The sequence below is a fragment of the Triturus cristatus genome, chromosome 4_1 (assembly GCF_964204655.1).
Source record: "Triturus cristatus chromosome 4_1, aTriCri1.1, whole genome shotgun sequence".
In the NCBI taxonomy this organism is placed as follows: Eukaryota; Metazoa; Chordata; class Amphibia; order Caudata; family Salamandridae; genus Triturus; species Triturus cristatus.
The window spans coordinates 72,093,100-72,115,475 of NC_140585.1; the positions used below are offsets into that span (position 1 = coordinate 72,093,100).

The following is a 22,376-nucleotide window of genomic DNA, read 5'->3' on the forward strand; positions in this document are numbered from 1 at the left end:
ATTTATTCAATGAGCCCGTCGCTGTAGGAAGCTGGCTCTGTATATATATAATACCAAAGTGAGGTATCGTGTGCACAGAGTCCAGTGGATTCACAAAGGTAGGCAGAGGTAAAAGAGGATAGCATCTTACTCTCTATTTGTGGTAGTGTGGGCGAGCAGTAAGGCTTTATCAGAGGACAGTGTTAATCATTTGTTGTATCATAATCGCAGAGGCCTGAAGCACACCCTTCTTTTATCCAAAATATTGTGTAAATCAAGTTAATCAATTTTGGCGTGCATGCACTCTTGAAGCGCTCCATTCCTTTAGCGCCATGCAATATCTCATCAAAATATATGGCACGCTCATATGCGTGTCAAAAGAGTTGCACAGCCTGATACACGTTTGTGAACCACATAAGCACGTACTCGATAAAGTTATCAAAATTAATCCCATTTATTTTTCATATTAGTCCATTTTTGTCCGTCACGTCAAAGATACAATGTTTTATCTTTTCAAGCATTTTTCATTTGCACAGGAATTGCCCATCCAGGCCTATTCACAGGCACGTATCAACTTCATTCCTTCGTGTCATACAGTTAACCCAACTGATGGTTGAAATAAGTTTTAGAATTAGGCTTTGATTAAGACTATCATGAATGCCCCTGGATTCATATAATGGGTGAAAAACTAATTTAGCATTATTAGAAGTTTTGTTTCCCAGCATAACCCATGGAGATTTAGTTGTTTGCTATCATTGGCTAAATAATTTATTTGGTGTTCTCCAGAAGGTGGTGAACTCTGAGTGACACAGGGCCTTTTTCGTGTCAGCTCGGCATGCCCCGTGCATGACCTAAATTACATGGTCTTGAGGCAGGAGCGTAGCCTCATTATGTACTATTGATTCAGTCATGGATTGTGGATGACAAGCTATTTCTCTAATAACCTTTCCGTGACTGCTTACTCTCACTTCGAGTCAGAGACCTACTGTCTTGCTTAGACACTGCCCCATTGTCAGAAGCCGCCTTATCGGCAGCAGTCAAATACTCTTTTAAAAAAAATATTTTTAATGTTTTTTATACTACCCCTTAACGGGTGCTGTACCTTGCTTTTCAATTCAAGGTTCATATAATTTGACTCCGAATCAGAGGGAGATTCTGCATCCTTATGGGAACTATACTGCCCTTGTGAATTCTGACTAGCTGGCTTAAAAATAGGATAGCAGTCCCTAGATTTGGCCACTGAGACAATGGTTTTCTTGGTTTTATTCCTAGCCTTACACAACCTTTTGCTGGCCCTTTTTAACAATAGGGGAGCACCACTAAAGCTATCCCCTGAGTCTGTGGAATTGGTAACCTGGCCTCTCTACATTAACGTGTCCTTGCAAAACAGGGCTTTCATCTTTTGCAATAGCGGGTCCCAAACCTACTTCTGACTTCCCAACATCCCCCTCTAATTATATCAGGGATAACATCTCGCTGAGTCTGTTGGAACTTTGTGCTCACACTTGATACTTCCAATTCTGGTTCGTTATGGCAAGTTAAGGATAGTTCTGAGTTTGGTTGCACAGCTTGTTTCTTAACTAATTAGATGAGACCCTACTATCGTCTGGAGTTCAGATACATTAGCTAAAATATGTTAACACATGCATTTGATTAGTTGATTGTTAACATCAGACTGGGCTCTTACCACCAAGTTGGTTAAATAGTGTAATTTTGTGTTGTCTACCCTCCACATAAACTGCTATAGTATTTAATAGTTCCACCTGTATATCGAGTTTGGTGGAGTGAAAATTTAACGCTGTTATTGCATCCATTGTATTCAACAGATTTAGCCACACTCCATTGTTATCTGTACTTTGGTGATTAGGGGGGCACTCTTCTTCTAAAATAGGAAAATCATATTTGTCCAAGAATGAGGGGTCTGCAGAGTTCAAGGAGGTATCTACTTGAACTGAATTCTTTAGCCCCTGATCGGAGCTTGTGAGTTTAACCTTTTGAGGGCTTAAAGTTGGGTGGGAATCAGGAACTTGTTCACAGTCACACATTCCGCAGCTAAATGGATTTATGCCATTTTTGCTAGTTGGTGACTAAATTATGGATTCTCCTAGACTCTCGCAGACACTGTCACTCTTAGACATAGACATGGGGGATTTAAGAAAGCTAGGTTTAAGATGAACGTCGCTCAGACAAATAACAGAGACATCACATTCACTTGGGTCCCTGAAACAGTTGGTTATTACCCGGGCTTTGTCTTCCACCTGTAAAACATGGGTCTTTTGTGGCAGGCCCGAAATGGACTTGGGCTTTAGCAACTATTACATGAGAATGCCCCCTTTCATATGAGGTATTTTTTTACAGCAATTGCATTTAAACGTAAAGTAGTAGTATCAACAGACTGTTGCAAGCTTTCTCTCATTTTGTCACCCTGAGATAGTGCACCATTGCATACAGACTGGACTATCGGTGAGCATTTGTTTGCTAGAGAAGGTGTAGATAAAGACACCCCATCCTCTTGTTGGGTGTTGTCTGATTGTTTAAAATACTCCATGATACTGGGCTGAGAGAACTGAGTCCCGAAGTAGTTGACTGGTTAGATGCTTGGCCAGGGTGACACATGGTCCATACTTGATGTTGCCCTAATATGGGCGGCGATTCCTTAAGTTCCATCCCATTACCAAGTAATGTATCCTTTTGGGAACAGGTTAGGGTCTTCTTCGCAGTCTTCCGCCTTTTTTGTGGTTGAGCTTGTAATAAAGGATGTAGTGAATCCCTTGGGCGGCCTGATCTCATGTTGAAATTTTACCTCAAGAAGACAACAACAAGGAAACACACCTCACCACAGCCATACTTCTGTTATGGACCTGCCGGAGCACTTTCCTTTCCCAGTCCCAGACCTACACAAGGTTCAGTAAGTAGACTGAGGCAATGGGGGAACTGGATAAGCAGAGCTCCAAAACCCAAAGCTCCAGAAACTCTGTAAACCACCCCCCCCCCCAAGGATGATGTTGGAAAACTGGAGGTGGGAGTAAAGGGGCAATTGTGATGTAGCAAGTGTATTATAGTAAGATTTAATTATCAGGATTTGAAAAACTATATATATATAGACAATTGTGGTCCGAGCTCCTGTCTGCAGCGGCGAAAGCGAGTGCGAGAAGAGGAGTTGAAGAGATATATATATATATATATATATATATATATATATATCTCTTCAACTCCTCTTCTCGCACTCGCTTTCGCCGCTGCAGACAGGAGCTCGGACCACAATTGTCTGCTCCAAAGCACAGCCATTACGCGTTTCGAGCCTTCAGGCCCTTGATCACAAGATCATACATATACATACATACTGCAAAACCACAGCAGAGCAGCATGGTTCCAAAACTCAGGACAGCACAGGGACTCCACGGGTCTCTACAGGTAAAGCAAGCCGCACCAGCCTGCCGCTTCCGCTCACACCTGGGGCCAGCTTGGCACTAATCCTTGCCTCCTTCTGCAGCTGCCTGCTCCCCCCTACTGCTAAACCACACCACACTTCTTCTGATGTTGTGCCTCTTTCTCAGCTCTCCATGCTTTTTTCTCTGCTCTCACTCCACTCACCACCCAAATGACTCAGGCGGTGGTCAAAAAGCGGCTAAAGCTGGTAGAAGATCTAATCAGGCCCTGCCGACAAACATACCGTCTCAGGCCGGCAGGAGCATCATTCAGCGGTGGGAAGCGAGCCTGTGAGACCTGGCTGCGTGCTTTGGTGACGGCGTCCTTCCTACTTAGGTGCAGCTTAGGTGTTTCAGGCAGTATGACCAGAGCGAGTGGGGCCTTCCAGGCAGGCCTGCAAGTCACACTCAGTACTAGCCGGGCCGCCTACGCAGGCTGCCTGTGGCACACACTCCGCAGCTGCTGACTGTCAGCGCCTGCACTCACCCAAATGTCCACTCAAACTTGCTGACCAGCTGCCTTACTTGCTTACAGTACAATGCATCTGGTGTTCCACCCGGCCAAGGCAGTCCTGAACTCAGCGGGACTCTGTCACGCACCTCCGCGTTATTCCACCACCCGCCGCCGCCTACCACTCAGGCGGTCTGGTCCAGGCAAACTCTGCGAATCCAGCGGCAGTGGTAATCATTCCCTGTTCCAGCTCCGATGCCTGCAGCTCAAGCTCTGGCTCTGCCTCCCAGGCTCTAGCATCTAGGGTCTCCGTCACTCTGTCCAGTGTTTCCATACCGCGAGGCGAGAGTTGTTCCTATTACTCAGGGTGAAGGTGGCATTCACGGCATGGGAGAGTGGCTGTCACAGTTCTGCAGCGTGTTCTGTAGCATGATTAGTAGTCCTGTTGCTGGTTGGCTGCTGCCTTCTCAGAGCGTTCCCTAGTGTATTGAAGGTGGGTAATAAGGCAGACGTTGGTGAGGTCAGCTGGGTCCTGGATAGTTTCTTTAGTCGGGGGACAGTGTCGTCGATCTTCATGGGAGTTTGCCTTGTCTGTTCAGGACTTTGAAGTGATCCATGTGTGAGACTGGGTTATGGTAATCTACTTGCTGATGAGGGGATAGCAGGAAGTGAGTGGGCAGTGAAAGTCGTTATGATGTTGGATCTGGTTTTGTCGACGTGTGAATAAGTTGTTAATTTCGTTCCATTTGTTGAATTAAGCTGAGACTGTGGGTTTCAGGAGCGGATTGGTGCAGCGTTTGACAGCATCATAGAGGGCTTGGTTTTGTTGGTTGACTCACTAATGGTCTTGTAGTTCAAAGATTTAGTTGTGATGTTGAGTGAGAGATGATTAGAACTGATTCTTTTCAGTAGCAGTGTGCTCTTGAGGACCATCACAGAAATATTCTTCATGCTCTGCAGCTCTCACTGAAGCGAGCCACTGGCTATCTGACATTTCTAAATAAAAGTATTAAAGGGGTGGGGGCTGCCTTGCAACCCGTAGCGGGTGAGACCATTTAATGCGATATGTTCCACAGCGGGCAGTCAATACAATCTCCGCATGCACCTGAAACGTGGTGCACACTTTTCCTTAAGCATGCAGCAAGATGGATCAACTTTCCTGTGCGGGACAGAGCGTCATTTTGCCCAGTGCTTCCTCCATTCCTGCTTAGAGCCGCACAGTGTCTATCGACTGGGCTGATCACACACGTGTGAGTCATCGAGGTAGATCCAAGTGCACAACATGCTGCACTTGGGGAGGACGGTATTTTTTTAAATTAGAATCCTATCAATGGAATTGGGTTTTGAAGAGTAAAATTGTGCACAATCTGCTCATGCCTGCCATCATAACTGCTCAGTACTGGATTTTGGGCCAGGGTGCAGTAACTGTTGTTTAGATTGGACTGAGTGGTGTATTTTCTTAGCTGCAATGTGTGCAATAAAAGACCCAAAGGCAATGTCAAGTGTGAGACGCTGTTCCTGTCACTATGTATCCTTCCTTTCAACTTCATCTCACCTCTTTCTCACTACCTTCTCCCTCTTAACATCTCATGTTCCATTTGTGGACCTACACCTCAAGCTCATATGCTGTCTCTTTGCTCTCCCTCATCACCCTTTTCACTTCTTGTTCCAGCTCCCTGGCACACATTTTTTTCCCTATTGTTACAAATTTTTGCCTCCTTTTTACAGTTCGACCTTTGTATGTCCTTCTCTGCTCTTTTAACATTACTTTTTTCTTAATTTCTCATGCCTTCTCATATCCCTGCTCTTTGCTTTTTACTCTCAACCCTGTTTATCCTGATATCACCTCCAGTTCCTGAATATCCTGTCCTTTCTTTTTTCCCCGTTGGTCATGTGACTCCTTTTCTTCTTTATCCTGCTCCTTTCTCTTCTGCACCCAACTCTTTACTTTTCTTTGTTTCCCCTCTTGTGTTTCTCTTGCTTCCTGCTATTCTCAGTTTCTTCTGCTGCCTTATGTTTTTTCTTTATCCTGACTCCGGTTTTAGCTCCCAAGTCACCTTTTTGCTTTCTGCTCACCATTTTTCCTCCATCCTCTCAACTTTCTCCTGCACTCGCATTACCTTGGTTTCTCATGCACCCTCATCTGTTTCTCTGCTCCTTCCTCTCCTCTTGCTTCTCCATATACACCCTCCCCCTTCTGTTTTTTATGATATCCTCCATTTCCTTGTCTGCTGTCCTTTCTCCCTCCTAATAGCGTCTTTTCCCATTTACAGGATCCAAGACACCTTTCCAGTCCTTCCTAGGAATCGCTCAGCAGCACTCTGTACAGAATGGGGTGAGTACAGCCTACATCTGGCTGTCAGTCTGCCCCCAGCCAAACCTGCTACTCTACCAGAATGTATTTGTTTTTGATCTGTGTCTTTGTGCAGCAGCTATCAATCTCTCCTTCTGTTTCTTGCACAACCAGTCTCTTCATCTATCCCCCATCCTTCTCTTTCCTTCAGTGCCTCACTGTAAAAGTCTTCCCCTACTGTCTCTCCCACTCTCTGTCCCCATGTTCTGCATATGTGGCCCTCTTTGTCCTTCTCTGTGCCTGTCTAACGTCATGTGCCTCCCTTTGTCTCCATAGTCCCCTCTTGCTCCATTCATCTGTCCCAGTATCCATCTTTCCCTCACTCTCCCATGATTTGTCACTCTCTTCCTTTTTGTTCTCCTCCCCTTCTCCATCTCGCTCCACAATATTTCATTATTCTTTTCTCATCTTCTCCCCTCTCCCTTCCACGATTCCCTTTCTGCTTTTTCCTTTCCAGCCTTGCCCTTTTCCCTATCTTACGGTCTCCCCCCTTACTCCTGCCCCCGCAGGCCTCTCTTCCTCAGCCTGCCACTCCCACCAACCCCACTGCCATCACCCCGGAAGAGTACTTTGATGAGAACTTTGACCTGGAGACCAGGAACATCGGCCGACCTATTGAAATGTCCACCAAGGTTCAAAGGTGAGGAACTACAGTCGGTCTTATGAGTTGCATGCTGGGAGATTAGTGACCTTGCGGCGCTGTGCTATAATTCTCTTCTTTTTCACATATGGTATGGTCCCAGGGCTTTGCTCAATTTGTATACAGATGTGGGAGGAATGAAGGTCTGTACTTTGAATCTATACCAGTCTCGGCAATGGGAAGAGCAGTGATCTATTCTGTGCCATTCATCTCTCCTATCCTTGGAGATGGGTTAGTTGCAGGACTCAATTCTGTGTCTCTCCTGTCTTAGTGGTATGAGGTTAAAACATCTGCTATAAACTTCACCCTTAAAGCTGAGCAGCCCCTGTGCTCTGCTATGGATTTTACCCTTTCAGAAAGGCACTATGTCCAAATGTCTGTGCTTGACTTACCCCATTCCCTGCTGAACATGCCCAAGGTGAGGCTAGAAATCTTCCAAATTTTGAGACTGAGCTGAGGGACACAGTAAGGTGTTGTATTAATCTTGCTTATTTTCAGATGTGAAAGAAACCCGGCATTCGCTTATGAATCTGCTCCACCCTCTCTGATATGAAAGGAGCCCCAGGACTGTGTTTTGAATCTACCCCATTTTAATGGGAGAGGAGCCCTGTCAAGAGGCCAGAATCTGCGCTGGGAAACTGTCCCATACTTTAGTTTAATTCATATGATGTGTTAAGAGCTCAAATGCCAGCTAAGCAATCCTGGCACTGACTACTAGGTAGGACTGCGAGTCAAGTACATGCTGACACACCAGGTTTTTAAGGATTTGCAAAAGGCAATTTGATCGGTGTCACTGGATGATGACTTGACCTCAGATTCCCTTTGCATGTTGACCAGTTGTAAAGGGAGGCCCAGTTCTCCAGCACTGGATCTTTGAATTATTCACATGCCTGTGCCATTCTCCGTCAGGCTGGTGTAGGAAAGTGCCATTTTTTAATTATTTTTTTTACATGGTCACCCCCACTTTTTGATTGGTAAATGTGGTTTTGACTGGTAATGCACTGGATTCCTGCTAACTAGGTCCACATTGTCAGAGCTCTTTCCCAAAACTGTACAATTGATTTCCCCAATTTGCAAAACCTTTAGCACCCTCTAAGTCCCTAGTAAATGTGTACCCCTGGCCTGGGCCCAGGGCCTGAGGTTAGTACGACCCCTAAGGTGGGTTAAACTGAGGTGGACACAACTTTTCAGAAGTAGCCATCTTTGTGATGGTATACGTAGGAATTCTGGGACAGGGTGGTCAAATAGGTGGCGTAGTGACCCCAAGGGTCAGTAGCCCATTGACTACTACCCTACACTCCCCTTACACACCTAAATTCAGTATTCTGGAGAGGCCCTGGCACCAGAATAGCAGATCTTGCCGACCGGAAAGATTAAGAAGGTCGTGAAGAGTCTCATCCTGCAAGAACAGAAGATCCTGCAACTGACTTTGCGCCAACCCTGCTGCCTTCGCCAATTGCACCAAATGTCAACTGTCCTGCAGCTGCTGAGCCCCCAAACCCAGGTAAACCTGCCAGCGCTTCACCAGAAACCGAGACCACCCAAGAAGCAGCGGACCTGCTTCCCTGCATTCTGCAAGCATCCAAAGACACCTGAAGAATTCCATGACTGCAGACCCCCGACGTCTGAAGCACCACTGCACCCGTTGCTCAAAGCCCGAGTTGAAGTGAGCCAACCATGTCTGCGTGGTCCCCTAGCCCTTCAGAGACCGAGTTCGGTGTGATGACAACTCTTGTGGACTCCCAGACATCGCCTGAACCCTCTGCACGCAGGCCCCCTCTACCGTACCTGCTCTTAGTAAGAAAAACCTGATGCTCAAGGACACCTCTGCACCTGTCGCCCCCTAGGCTGTGGAGAAGAGGAATGACGATATCCCTACAACCCTGAGCATTGGAAGGCCTCTCCCCGTGTTCCACCCCCCTCCTCCCCCCTGTTGGTTTAGCCCAACTGGCCTCCCAGTCCATGCCTGCAGCCTCTTTCTGTGAAGACCAATCCCCATAGAGTAACATTGGGCACCAAACGCTGTTTTGCACATGGTGCTGCTTTGGACCTTGCCCACTACTGACATTAACTTCTGGAATTGGTCCTGTAAGTCGCTGTAATATAACCAACTACCGCATTGACTTTTTCTCCCATAGGATAATATTGCAGCCTCCATTGCACTTTCTGAACTCTAAAATATTTTTATTAAAAAACGTACTTACCTGAATAAATTGTTTCTTGTGCCAAAGCATATATAACGATATGGGTCATTTTCATAAATTGGTGTGGATCTCCTTCTTGAGTCGTGTGTCTTACCTATTGACTATTTTGTGTATTTTCAGATGTCTTGCACTCCACTATGATAAGCCTAAAGTTTCTTCACCACACAACCCCCTAGAAAAGCACCTTGGGCTTGCTGTAGCAAGCCCCACTCATAAGGGAACCCCTGGACTCTTTAAACAATACATTCTCATTTTTATATATTCTTTAAAGAGCCAGCTTCCTACACATTGCCAGATCCTGCTTCTAAGATCATGGTGGTTTGTGCTGACTCCTGCTCTTGCAGGGCTTAAAGGCTGCTAGCACTTGATGATCCCTGGCTCCTTTCTCAGGTGATGGTGTATTATTGTTGATATGCTGTGCTGTCTCCTGACAAGGTTGCTGTTTGTTCATACTGCACCATACTTCACCTCTCAAGTGATGGTGTTTTATTGTTGATACGCTGTGCTGAGAAGAGAAGACTGACTTGCGGGGTCCCACAGGGCTCTTCCCTCTCACCTCTCTTGTTTAATTTGTACATTTTTCCCCTGATTCTGGCCCTCCGAAAGAGAGAGGTCGTAACTTTCAACTATGTGGATGATCTTCAGCTAGTGTTCAAGATCAATGCATCCCCATCAACGATGGCTAGTTTTCAATCCACAATGAATGTTATTAGTAATTGTATGAATGCCAACCAGCTCAAATTAAATCCTGATAAAACTGAGCTTATTTTTACTGGTGGCTCATGCAATCCGTGGAATTCTAACTTTTGGCCTCCATTACTAGGGTGTCCCCCTTCCCCTGTGAGCTCGGTCAAAAGTTTGGGAATGTATGCTTTCTGCGAAGGGTTTTCGAAAAGCAGGATAATGGGCTCGAGCAGATTAACGTTATGGTACGATGCGTAAATGAAGAGCAAAAGTTTCACGGTGCAACCAGGTCAGGGAAGGACCCGTAAACCCCTGTATACAGTGTAGGCCAAGAAACCCACACAAACAAATTCAAAACCAAATGCCCGGGAACACGTATAGGGATACAATTATTACAGTTGCGCTGTTAAATTTGGTACAGAAATCAAAAGAGATCGACACCGGTAGTTCCATGTATTAAATCCGCGACGAGACGCATACTCGCTGGACCTTGCTTTTACAGGCCCTGCCAATCACGGACGCACCCGCCCGTGTTTTTCCTGATCTTACCTATCAACTCACCTTTCCCTTGCATTAATACCCGTTTACTGGGTCAGAATTATCACCGGTCTTTCGATCACGTACTACTAGCGCTGATTCAGCCCTGAAGATCCACAGGTAACTACGTGTTGACGAAACACTTGTCGGCTGGCGTTTTGCTTTGACAAACTCTATACTTGCATACACATCATTTGATACATGCCGGGGCATTTATTTTTGGAAAAGTTTGGGAATCATGATTAGTGATGATCTCACTATGAAGGCCCAGATGAGCTCAGTGGTCTGTTTATTTCTTTCATCTGCGGAGAATCCGGAAAATCAGCAGATTGTTAACCACTGAGGCTCTGATTCAAGTCATCCTTGCACTGGTAATGTCGCGTATCGATTACGCAAACTCTTTGTATGTTGGTATTCTTGCATACCAACTACGCCGACTTCAATTGTCTCCGAATCAAGCGGCCAGACTTATTTATGGTCAACCCAAGCACCATCACGTGAGACCTTTATTGAAGAGCCTCCATTGGCTCCCGGTGGCCCAACGCTGCCTCTTTAAGTTGGGCTGCACCATCTACAAAGCCCTCTCGGGTTGTGGTCCAGCCTTCATCGCCCCAAAAATACAGCGGTATGCTCCCTCCCGCGACTTAAGCTCTTCAAATAAAAACCTACTGATCTCCAGCTCGTTTAAACGTAAAAAACATGGGGACCTCAGATTCTCGACCTTGGCACCTCAATTCTGGAATTCTCTCCCTCCTGAACTACGATTGGCCACCTCCTACACTCAGTTCAGGAAATTACTTAAGACATGGCTATTCTCCCAGGTTTATAACTGAATTAATCGTCTAGTGTCTGTAACTGCTTCGGCTCAGCGCCAAGAAACCGTTTGGTGTATGTGCGCTTAACAAATCATTTTAACATAACATTACTTCGCCACTCAAGTGATGGTGTTTTATTGTTGATACTCTGTGCTGTCTCCTGACAAGGTTGCTTTTTGTCCATACTGCATCATACTACGCCTCTCCGGTGATGGCGTTTGTTGATACCCTGTGCTGTCCACTGAAAAGGATGCTGTTTGTCCATACTGCACCGTACTTCTCCTCTCAAGTGCTGGTGGTTTTTTTATGGCTATTTTTTGCTTTTGGGGGACAAAGGTAGTGCTTGTTATTGCCCTGCCCAGACCCCACTGCTCCCTGACTCTGCGTCTTTAGGATTGTGATGTGATGTTATGGATACCGTCTGCTGCTTGACAAGAGAGATGCACCTTTTCATGCTGTGCCTTGATTATGACTCTTACTGGCAGGTTCAAGGCGACGCTCTGGCTCTGTGAGGATCACCCCCTTTCCCTGGTCGAGCAGGTGACCCCCATCATTGACCTCATGGCGATCAGCAATGCCCACTTTGCAAAGCTCCGGGACTTCATCATGCTGCGGCTGCCACCAGGATTTCCAGTCAAGATTGGTAATAGAGGGCACAGGGGGTGTTTGGGCAATAGAAGGTGTGAAAGAATGGCCATTGAGAGGGGCAAAGAGGTGACTGAGAAACAGGAAATTGCACACTATGGCTGAGAGATGAAGTTGTGACATTTGAATGTCAGTTATGACTTGAGAGGTTATAGGATAAGAGTTGAGGAAGCACAACAAAGAGTTTAAAAAGGAAGATGGAGAAGAAGGGAGTCTGGCTAGGTGGAGGTGAGGAGAGCCAGTCGGAGAAGTGAGTGGGTGGACTGGGAGAGAGGATGCTGGGTAAATAGAATGGCAGACTTATTGATTGCATATTAAACATGCAGGAATAATGACACAGAGCCACATTCAATTAAATGGAGGAAAGACTGCAAGTCTGTGCCCATTTAGACAAATAGATTCTGCAACCAAACATTCTTTCCTTCTCGATTGGGCCAGGACCCAGTTTGTCCCAAAATGTAAAACCTCTGAGTTCAATGCTTAGCTCCGGTTTAACAATGGCACCGGCAGTGGTTTCTGTGGTAAAGATGTTTCTTACAGTCTAGTTTATTGAAACATATAATTCACATCTTTATCGTGAGCAAAGAATTCAAGCTATGAATGTGGATGTTTCAGCAAGTCTGATCTACTGCAATGAGCTTAATCACGAGCTACCAGCAAGAATGATTAAACGACTGCACAGGATTCAGAGTATGAGGTTCAAATACGTTTTTATGTTCGGAAGCATGATTCTATATTCCCCAGTGTTGGCTAAACATCATTGGCTACTAGCTGATTAACGAATAACATTTAAAGCAATAGGTCTGGTTGATAGAGCACTGTAGGGGCCACAATGCAATCATTGACCAAAAACAAAAATGTATTCTATAATCTAAGCCGCAGTCTGAGGTCGGAAAAGGCTAAACTATTGAATGTTTTCGAGCGTCCTTGGGTGGCAGACCCTTTTCAGTGGCTGAGGCTTAACTGTGGAACAGTATGCCTCAAAATTGTGAGATGATTCCTTGATCAATGTAGGAACCAGCTGAAAGCTTTGCATTATCTGACTGCCTTTAGATGAAAGTGGTGCAGTGAATAAAAGGAAAGGGAGCAAAACCATTAGACCAACTTCATTTAGCACCAAGTTTGCTAAGAGTGGTGATTGCATTTAATAAATAGTGAAATGAAGAATGTGCTCGGGACTTGAGGGATAGAGCAGAGGATCAGAGAAGAGCATTTTATGAGAAAAGAGAAAATGGAATTGCAGAGAGGGGTTTAAAGGAGGAGAAGACTAAGGGTGGCTAATCGAAGAAAATGTTGACATGAAGAGAAATGAAAAAGAAGGTGGGTAGTGATAGGCAAGAGCCGATGCCACTGGTCAGCAGGTCAGACACCACCTTCCTACAGCCCAACTATTAAGCATAACCTACTGCTCCACCCTGGTTAGCACGTAATAGACTCTCTCGAGCTGAGAGGGACTGACACCACTCTGTACCTGACAGATTCTATCATGCAGAGACCATTCTACTGTAAGTGATCAGGATAGACAACTATCCACTCTTGGCAATTAAGAATATTCACCACTCCATCCTTAATAGGCAGATATGCTTAGTGAGCAGCATGGAGAGAGTGGTCTTCTTTATGAGTAAGGCAGATGCTATTCCACCCCAGTTAGAACAGAGACTGCTCCAAGATTGTTCAGGAGGACAGAAATTGCTCTAATCATGGTGAGCAAGACAGAAACGGTTCAAGATTGTTCAGCTGGACAGAGTTTGCTCGAATCGTGGTGAGCAGGACACAGGCAGTTCAAGATTGTTCAGCTGGACAGAGATTGCTCTGATCGTGATGTGGACAGAGACTGTTCCACTATTTGAGAGCAGAAGTGAGCCCACTTTCCTTCCAGTGTACTTGACGTACGTTGCTTAACCTCTGGTGAGTAGAATGGGAAGCTTGGTTGGCTGTGCTGTAAAAATTCATTTCCTTCTAATTAATTTTAATGTTGGCTTTGTTCTGGCTTCTGTTGTCTTGTGCTGATCCCTGGCTCTATCTCTTTTTGCAGAAATCCCTCTATTTCACGTGTTGAATGCCCGTATCACCTTCAGTAATTTGTGTGGCTGTGATGAGCCTATCAGCAGTGTGCAAGCCAATGAAAGGGCCCCGAGCCAATCCCCTAGTGCCGACAGCCTTGGCAGCAGCAGTGGCACTGAGGAGGGGGGATCCACAGGTAACCTAGGTAAGCAGCACCCAACCGAAGCTTTAGCTAGTCCTTCCGCTAAAGGGAATCCTGGAGAGCTATCAACCAGCCAAAGTAGTAGTCTTTTCAACATTGCATCCTAGGAGTACAGGCTTAGGCCCTCCTTGTATAGTTTAAAGAAAAACCCCTTCTGTGAGGAAAGGAGGAAGTAGCACCCCTCACTAGCACTGTAGGCACTCATTGTGTTTTCTAAGTTAATAGCCTATTGCTATCACCCGTAGGTTACAAAGCAGTAGGCTCTACCTATATTCAGTACAACTTTAGACACACAGAATCATAGAATGTTATTCAAGAACCAGAGCCGGCATTAGAACTCTGGACTCAGCAATCCAAAGCTGGCAGCTCAGTTATTAAAACCACATATCCTGCCTCAGATGCAGGAATGCGCTGCTAGTAACCCTGGTAAGCAGTACCCCTGTAGGAGTCCAATAACAGACACCGGAGAGCAGTGGCAGGCTGTACCAGCATTCCATGCAATGCTATCTCTAAAATCTACTCTGATAATATACCAGATGATAAAGGGACCAGCAGCAATACTGGTTGGGAACAAACTGTACATCAATTCAGGAAACAAGCATCTGGATAACACGGCAAACCTGCCCCTGTCTATCTAACCTCAGACATCCTCCACCCACAGGTCTGGTGCCAACTTTACAAGTTCGGTAAATGGAAACATTATCCAGTAACAAACTACACCCTTGGGATGACCTGCTCTGTCATCTCTAGAGCTAAACCAAATGCATTGAGTAATAGTGAGGTGTCTTTGGGTACTTGTTTTGAAGAAGGCAGTAAGAGGTTCTGCCATATATTTTTAGTAAATGTATTTGTCTTTGGTAACATGTAACCTAAGATGCTGTTCCTTTGCAGGTATGTGTGACTTTTTTCCACCTCTCTTAAACCTTGTAGGAGCTTCCGTGTCCCCCTTCCCATGTCAGGTGGATCCCTCAGTCTTCGAGGTGCCAGAGGGATATGCCACATTGGGCGCTGGTAGAAGTGAACCAATGAGAGATGAAGATGATGACCTATTGCAGTTTGCCATCCAACAGAGTCTTCTTGAGGCGGGCACGGAGACTGACCAGGTAAAAGGAACACATGGTTAGGGAGCACCTGAAATGTTGTCTAGTCCCACCACTAAAATGAATCCTGGAGAGATATTAGTCCTAGATTTATGCCAAGGGACCATAAGAGTCACCAAGACACTGGTGAATGTGCGCTGAACTGCCTTTCAGTGTTGTCACTTAAAGCACCAGAGCCTAGAATCATATAGAAATTGGGGACAACAGTCTAGTCTGCCTAGCAAAGATGACGCTTTTGTTTAAAGAATCATAGGCCTGTTGAAATGGGTCCTCTAGAGGGTTGTTGGGGACACTGTACTGCAAATGATGACAATATTTGAGTATTAGGAAATTACCTGAATTTGCACACTTCAAGAAATCCTAGATTATTGATGGAATTAGCCGTAAGTGATCAGTCTAGAGTATAATTAGGAGTATAAATGTATTAGAGCCAGACAAATACCAGGTAGAGTGAAGCTCTCATACTTGCTGTTTACATAGAAGCTTTAAGTGTCTTCAAACTGTAAAATTACTTAATCCAAGAACAGAATATTGATTTGAGAACACTCAAAAAAAGGACTTGTCGTCCCAGCACCAACAATGAAAACCCTCTGTCTTAATTGTGGCATTTGGTAGAATAGCAAACCTAGTCTTCGTGCGCAACCACCTACGAGAATTGGTCTCCGCGTCGGAAGATTGGTGGGGAAAGACAAAAGAGTATAGAAGCATGCTACAGATCAGGGAATGAGGCAGATGGTGAAAAGAGGCTTCTTGGATTCTGTAGTAGGTGTGCCAGTGGACAAAACATTTAGCACAATCTGGGAAGAGGCACAACTAGGGTGTTACTGTCTCTGGGTGGTTACTTACAGAATCAGATTTCTGGAGAATATCAGGTGAGGTTTATGAGAGCATTAGAGGTTGTTTGGAAGAAACAAAGAGTTTCAGTTATGGGAATAAAACCTGAGGACAATAAAGGCCTTCTAGTTGCACCTCCAATAAGCATTCCAGAGTGTATTTGCACATCTATTGCAATATCCGTATGTACTGCTGTAACAGTTGACTTGCTGGAAAAGAGACACAGTCTACTCATGAGTAAATAGAGTAATTTGCTAAGCATCTTGTCTTGCCATCAAATATAAAATCAGGGAAACAGCAATAATGACGAAAGCCGGACCAATCGTTGCCTTTGTAGCATGATTGGACCAACTAATGCGCCTTAACCACGCATGTCCTTATGACAACATACCTTAGGTAAGGCGGCATTGGACTTCAAAGTCCAACGCTTTCCCATACTGGAGTTGGAATAGAATTGTTACTGTTCTAAAGTCCAGAGCGTTCCCTAAGGCAAGCCCTTGTAAATACTTGCGTGGTAAAGGAATGTGTTGCTTGGACGTATTTATTGTTCCAACCGCGTTGTTAAGGCACGGGTGGTTTAGCCATGCATGGTTCTGTCATACAACTGTAAAATTAGATTGCTCTCTAGACATGATCAAGAATGCTGTAACACTCGCACTGTACAGGATTTGGTTAATTGGTATGAAAGATAATTTGTTAATTAGAACAATAGACCATAGAGCGTCTTAGTCATGGTAGTGAATTTTTTTGTGGGAGGGGGGGGGGAGTTTATATAGCGCGAACTAGACCCAAGACATCTGTTATCAGAGCGCTTTACATGAGCACCAGTTTCGTTACAGATGGGCACATTAATTTTTGTTAGGCATGGGATGATTAAGTGATTTGCCCAGAATCACAGGATGTTGAGCGTCGTTGCCGAGACTCGAACCGGCTCCTCAGCTTTGAGGACGATTGCTCTAGCCATAAGGCTACATCCTTGATGGAGTCAAAAGCATTCTGTCTCACCACTGACTGTAACACTAAAGCACTCAAATGTAAACCCATAGTTGCAGAGTTGGCTCGCACTAGAACGAGCTTCTTATCCTGCTATGCACGTTTTGGAGTGCATAAAAACCAGCAGCAGCCATCAATGCATCACACAAGATGGTATATGGGAAATGGTGTAGGTAGAAGCAGCTGCACAAAGACTGGAGGGAACAAGTGGCAGTAAAGTGGAAAAAGTGGCAGTTTGGTACCCTCCCCCCTATAAAATAGAACGCATAAAAACACTCCTTGCAAAAAGGGTGACCCATAAAATGCTTTAATGCATTTGCATTTCTCTTGCGGCCTGCCCCTTCAGGCATCAAAACTAGGGATAAACTATTGTGCGGAAAGAGAAGAGCAGCACACTTTTACAAATAAATATATAATAAAATGCAAGAGATATGTACTGGGGTTGGAAAGGAGGAGGTTTAGCAGAGAAGGGTTTTCACTGAGAAATTGTCACCAGAACAGAGCGTGGATCACTGGCTCCCCTGTGTTGAAAACTCCTATATCCCAGACCCATCTAGCAGAGAATGTATCCAAGTTCTCTTTAATGTATCCTTTAAGGTTGTTCAAAGAAGTGCAGGGTATCCTATTCTTCCTACAAGAAGTCTGTTACTTCTATAGTTGCTTGGCCTGGTAAAATACCACCAGAAACAACACTGAAGCAGGGTCAGTGCTTGAAGGTTGGTGCAATAGGACTAGCACTACCAATTTCGGATTAAAACTGTGTTAGAGGGTTGGTCCTAGAGCAGCAGTAGTATTGGCGGAAAGGGAGCCAGTGGTTAGTTATGCTTGAGGATATAACGAACGGTGCTTCTTATTGAAGGGTTTAGAAGACTTGTGTGACTGATTGCTACAGTCTTAACAGCCAACATATTCGCGGGAGGAAACTGAGGAGTGAAAGTCAAAGGCTTGTGGAGTGACAGTCTCTTTCATTATCACAGGTCACAATCTGGGAGGCACTTACAAACACCAGACCTGAGTCCAACCCGCCACCTCCATACGAGGATGAACTTCAACTGGAGCGGTGAGTATTGTAGGCGTTTCAGCAGGTTGGGATTGGTCATTGCTGTGAAAGGACTCCTTAGAGAATGCGTCCATTCCTTGCAAGTTCTGTGCAGAAACATCTCACAGAAAGAGGACGTTAGGCCCCAGGTTGAGCACCATTGTGGCTTCAAGTATTCCATGAAGTCCAGCCAGTGCCCGAACATCTGCAGACTGATTCAATGCATTTCCAAGACTAACGTAAACCGTTCTGATCTTTACATGGAGAAGTGGGATGTTCTTCAGCATGTGTCTCTTTCCTGAGTAAACGTACCCACATTAGTCACTTGTAAATTATTTCCTAGCTGGAGGACCTTGGTTAATAAGTAATGATGTCTAAATAATTGTAGGGACAGTTAACCCTCTGTCACTGGACATTTATCTAAATGTAACACTCACTGGTTGTGAATTGAAGATTCAAGACCAGATGTGCAGTCCCTATAATCTGAAGTTCATTATTGGGATTAAGAGTCAATATATGTAACATGCTTCGTTCATTGATATACAGGCCGTTGTATTACCAACCATAAAGTGAACTCATTCACAGTAATATTCTGTTAGTAGAAATATCAATGTATGTCATACATTATATTGGATTATAGTTATAAAATGGAACAGCCGACACATGTTTCGCAATGCTTGGACACCTTTCAAGGCTGTACAACACACAACGCAAAAGAAAAAAAGACATAACTAATGTAATCGTTTGGAGCAGTTTTTCAACTTTTTAATGAAGATCCTTCGAGAATGGATACATTTAGATGATTAATTTTTTTCAAGACATTTTTACCTTTTCATGTTATCAACCTTACATAAGAGAAGAGCTAGACTGGAAACAAAAACAGTTTACTGCCAAAATTAGATTGTGTTGATCTGTGACCCAGTGAAAAATATTGTGCATTTTTGGAATTGTTGCAAATGTGTGCAACCTTGACACACCTCTTTATGTGGTGAATTATATTCAGTCTTCATTCGAGATCTTCTATATCTTGCAGTGCCCATCATTAGATGTGTAAACTAGTTCCATAATCAACAGTAATAAGTCTTGTATCGCAAAACCAGAGGCGCACTCTCAATAATTAGAAGATAAGGGACAATCTGTTGCACTTGAAAGAAATAATTCATGATTTATCTCACGTAATGGTGTGAGAAAGTGCCATCTTTCTTGCATGGTATGCCCCCACTTTTTGCTAAATTGCTGAATGTACTTTTTACTGAGTGTACCCTGGACTCCTGCCAATCAGGGGCCCAGGGCCTATGTTCCTTCCTTAAACCACACAAACTCCAAATTGGCAAACCCTGGCCACATGTCAGCCCCTAGTAAATGGTACCCTAGGTACCCAGGGCCTTGTGACCAGGGAAGGCCTCTAAGGGCTGCAGCACTCATTGTGCCACCCTTAGAGGCCCTGTACCCTTACACACACACACTGCCTTTGCAGGCTGAGTGTCTGGGTGCAGGACAAAATGAAGAGTCGACATGACCCACATCTCTGTGTGCCATGCCCATCACCTACACTGCCATGGCATATATCAGCCACCCCTCTAGCTGGGTGCCTTATGCCCATGGTGTGGGCACAGGAGCAGGAGCCCTGTGCCCCTACAGTACCCAGGTCCATTCCTGGGCACTGTAAGTGCAGCGCTGCCATTTAAGAGTACATGGTGCTGAGAGCTCGTCAAACACGAGCTCCACAGCACCATAATGGCAACACTGAAGACTGGGAAGTTTGGTATCAAACTTCTCAGCACATTAAACCCACACTGATGCCAGTGTGGGATTTAATGTACCAAGCACCCAAGACGGCATCTTAGAGATGCCCCCTTACAACTAGCCTACAATCCACGTCTGCTCTGAGGCTGCCCAGGCTGCCACACAGCAGACACGTTGCTGGACCCATGGGTGGGAGAGCCCCTGCTCTCCCGGGCCTGCAACAATGCACATCCTGGGTGAGGTGAGAAATCTCCTCCCCCAGGATGAGCAAAGGGAAGCTTCAAAGGCATGCCGCCTCTTGGAGTTTCTCCAGGCCACTGCAACCCCCCACTCTGGCGGGAAGTTTGGCCGGAAACCCCATACAAGGACAGGGGATGTGCCAGCCTGCCCCCCCCCCACCCCACCCCTCAGGTGGGGGAGGCGAGGTGAAGCACATCCCCGGGCTCTCGCGATCTTGAAGATGGGAGGCCCTACCCTATCAGGATTAGGCTACTGCCCCCCTCCCACAGGAGAGAGGCAGGATAGGGGGTGTACCCACCCCAGGACAAGGACCCATTGGTCCCTGGCCTCACCTACCTGTAACGCCCCTAAATCTAGTATTTAGGGGCACCCTGAACCTTCCTTCCCCAGATTCAAGAAAAACTACAAGAAGAGCAAGAAGAACAAGGACCTGCCCTGCAGCTGCTAAAAAGGGAAGAAGACACCAACTGCTTCGGCCCCAGCCCTACCGGCCTGTCGACTCCCGAACCTGCACCAGCGCGGCATCTCTCGTGGCCAGCAACCTCACCAACCCCGGAGGACCTGGCTACCCTTTGGCTCTAAGCCCCTGGGACTCCCATGAGTAGAGGCTCTACTCAGAAACCTATTTCTAACCCCTGGCAGCAGCCCGGAACCGCAAACCCAGCACACTCTGCACCAGCCAAGCCTGGCCAGTGCCGGAGTGGACAAAGACCCCGAGGACGACCCCACGGCGACTGTGACCCCGAGTCCGGCACCCAAGGACCCCCCTCGACATTCCGGAAGAAGCCTGCAGCCTCGGAACAAGGTGCCCCCCCCAACTGCGATCATCAGAGGGTAAGATTACCCGACACCAAAAGGCACCCCTGCACGCGGCGCCCTGCGGCCCCCTGTGCCCAATCCCGGGGTACCCACCTAACCTACAACTACCCAACTTACCTCTCGAAGTGGTGGTGGCACCTGAAGCATCCTCGTCCCCGAGCTTGCAGCCTTTTTCCTAACCGGAACATTCCCATTGATTTCCATTTAGCGCCCGACGGCTCAAAAGCACCCTGCACCCAGCCGCCCGAGTAGCCCTGGCAGTGCAATCTCTACACTAGCCTACTTCCCCACTTGCCCTGAGTGAGTGACCAGGAGCCCAGCTCCCACAGCCGCGTGCCCTGCTAGTCAGCAGCCACCAAACCAGGCCCCCCTATTCCTCGTAGGCTAACATTGGGCCTAACTCTCTCTGCACCCGGCTGCCCTAGAGCCGCTGAGGGTGAAGTAACTGCGCCTATCTGACCTTGGGGGACCCCTGAGTCTATGCCCAGAACCTCACCTTTGCCAGTCGAGAACTTACCTGAAAACCGCTAACTCTATTTTCTACATAGGGTAACATTGACTGGCTTTTTCTTGAAATTTCGTCTAAGTGTGGACTTTTCAAATCTTCAAATATTCACTAAAAATCAGCCGAGTGACAAAAATGCAAAAACTCACCTGTTCTCAGGTGGGCTCACAGTGCTGGATCTTGGTGCCCAGCACTGGCTCGGAGGAATACTCGCATCTATACTTACCAGTAACCCCATTTTCTCCCATAGGAAACCATTGACTGCTTTTCTGTGAAATTTCTTCTAAGTGTTGATTTCTGCAATTTCTAAATATTCCTCAAAAATCGTATAACATCTGAAAACGTAATTACTTACCTGTTTTGGATAAATGTCCCAGTACTGAACCCAGACACCCAGTACTGGATTACAAAAGTAACGATAACCTACTGTACCTGTAACCTATATTTCCTTCCATAGGGAATCATTGATTGTTTGCTCTGAAATATTTTCTAAGTGCTCACTTTTGAAATAGCTAAATATTAGTTAAAAATCAGTACAGTACCAAAGTCGACTTTCAACAGCTGATTCTGAGAACTGACCCAGGACTGGATCTAGGATCCAAGCCTGGAATTACAAAAGTAATCTGAAAGTAATCTGTTGCATATAATTTGAATTTATCATTGAGCTCAATGTATTGTGTTTAGAAATAGAGTTGCCTACTGCAACTATTTGTAACTGTTTACTAAAAAGTCTATTGCATATACAAAAGTATTTTTATGAAACATCTCTTGTCGAGAAAGTATATTTTAATTCCAAGTGTTGGTTCTAAAATAAAACAAGCATATATTTTTTTTTTATTATACAAACCATTGGCCTAGAGTTCAGTTATTGAGTGTGTGGAACTATTTGCTGACGGAGTGTGTACAACAAATGCTTTACACGTCCTCTGATACTGCCTTACTGCTCGACCAAGCTACCACTTTGGAGAGTAAGGTTATATCTAACTTTAACCTCTGTTAAACCCTTGGGGTCTGTGGACTCTGTACACCCTGTACCTATTAAGGAACAGTATATACAGAGCCACTTTCTCACAAATGGTCCACATACCATTAATGGCAGCGGTCTTTCATTAGAAATCAAGCATCTGTTTTCTTCAATAATTCCATATGTTTAGTTTA

General features: G+C 45.5%; 1 protein-coding gene across 1 annotated transcript in view; it reads left to right on the forward strand.

The window, feature by feature from the left end:
• Window positions 1-22,376, forward strand: part of ANKRD13D (ankyrin repeat domain 13D) — a 214,138-nt gene that overhangs the window by 170,381 nt on the left and 21,381 nt on the right. Inside the window, exons 9-14 of the mRNA XM_085651622.1 lie at window positions 6,132-6,193; window positions 6,721-6,851; window positions 11,577-11,734; window positions 13,772-13,945; window positions 14,873-15,045; window positions 17,847-17,929. Of these exons, the coding sequence (XP_085507748.1) occupies window positions 6,132-6,193; window positions 6,721-6,851; window positions 11,577-11,734; window positions 13,772-13,945; window positions 14,873-15,045; window positions 17,847-17,929 (781 nt within the window). The remainder of the gene's footprint in view (window positions 1-6,131; window positions 6,194-6,720; window positions 6,852-11,576; window positions 11,735-13,771; window positions 13,946-14,872; window positions 15,046-17,846; window positions 17,930-22,376) is intronic.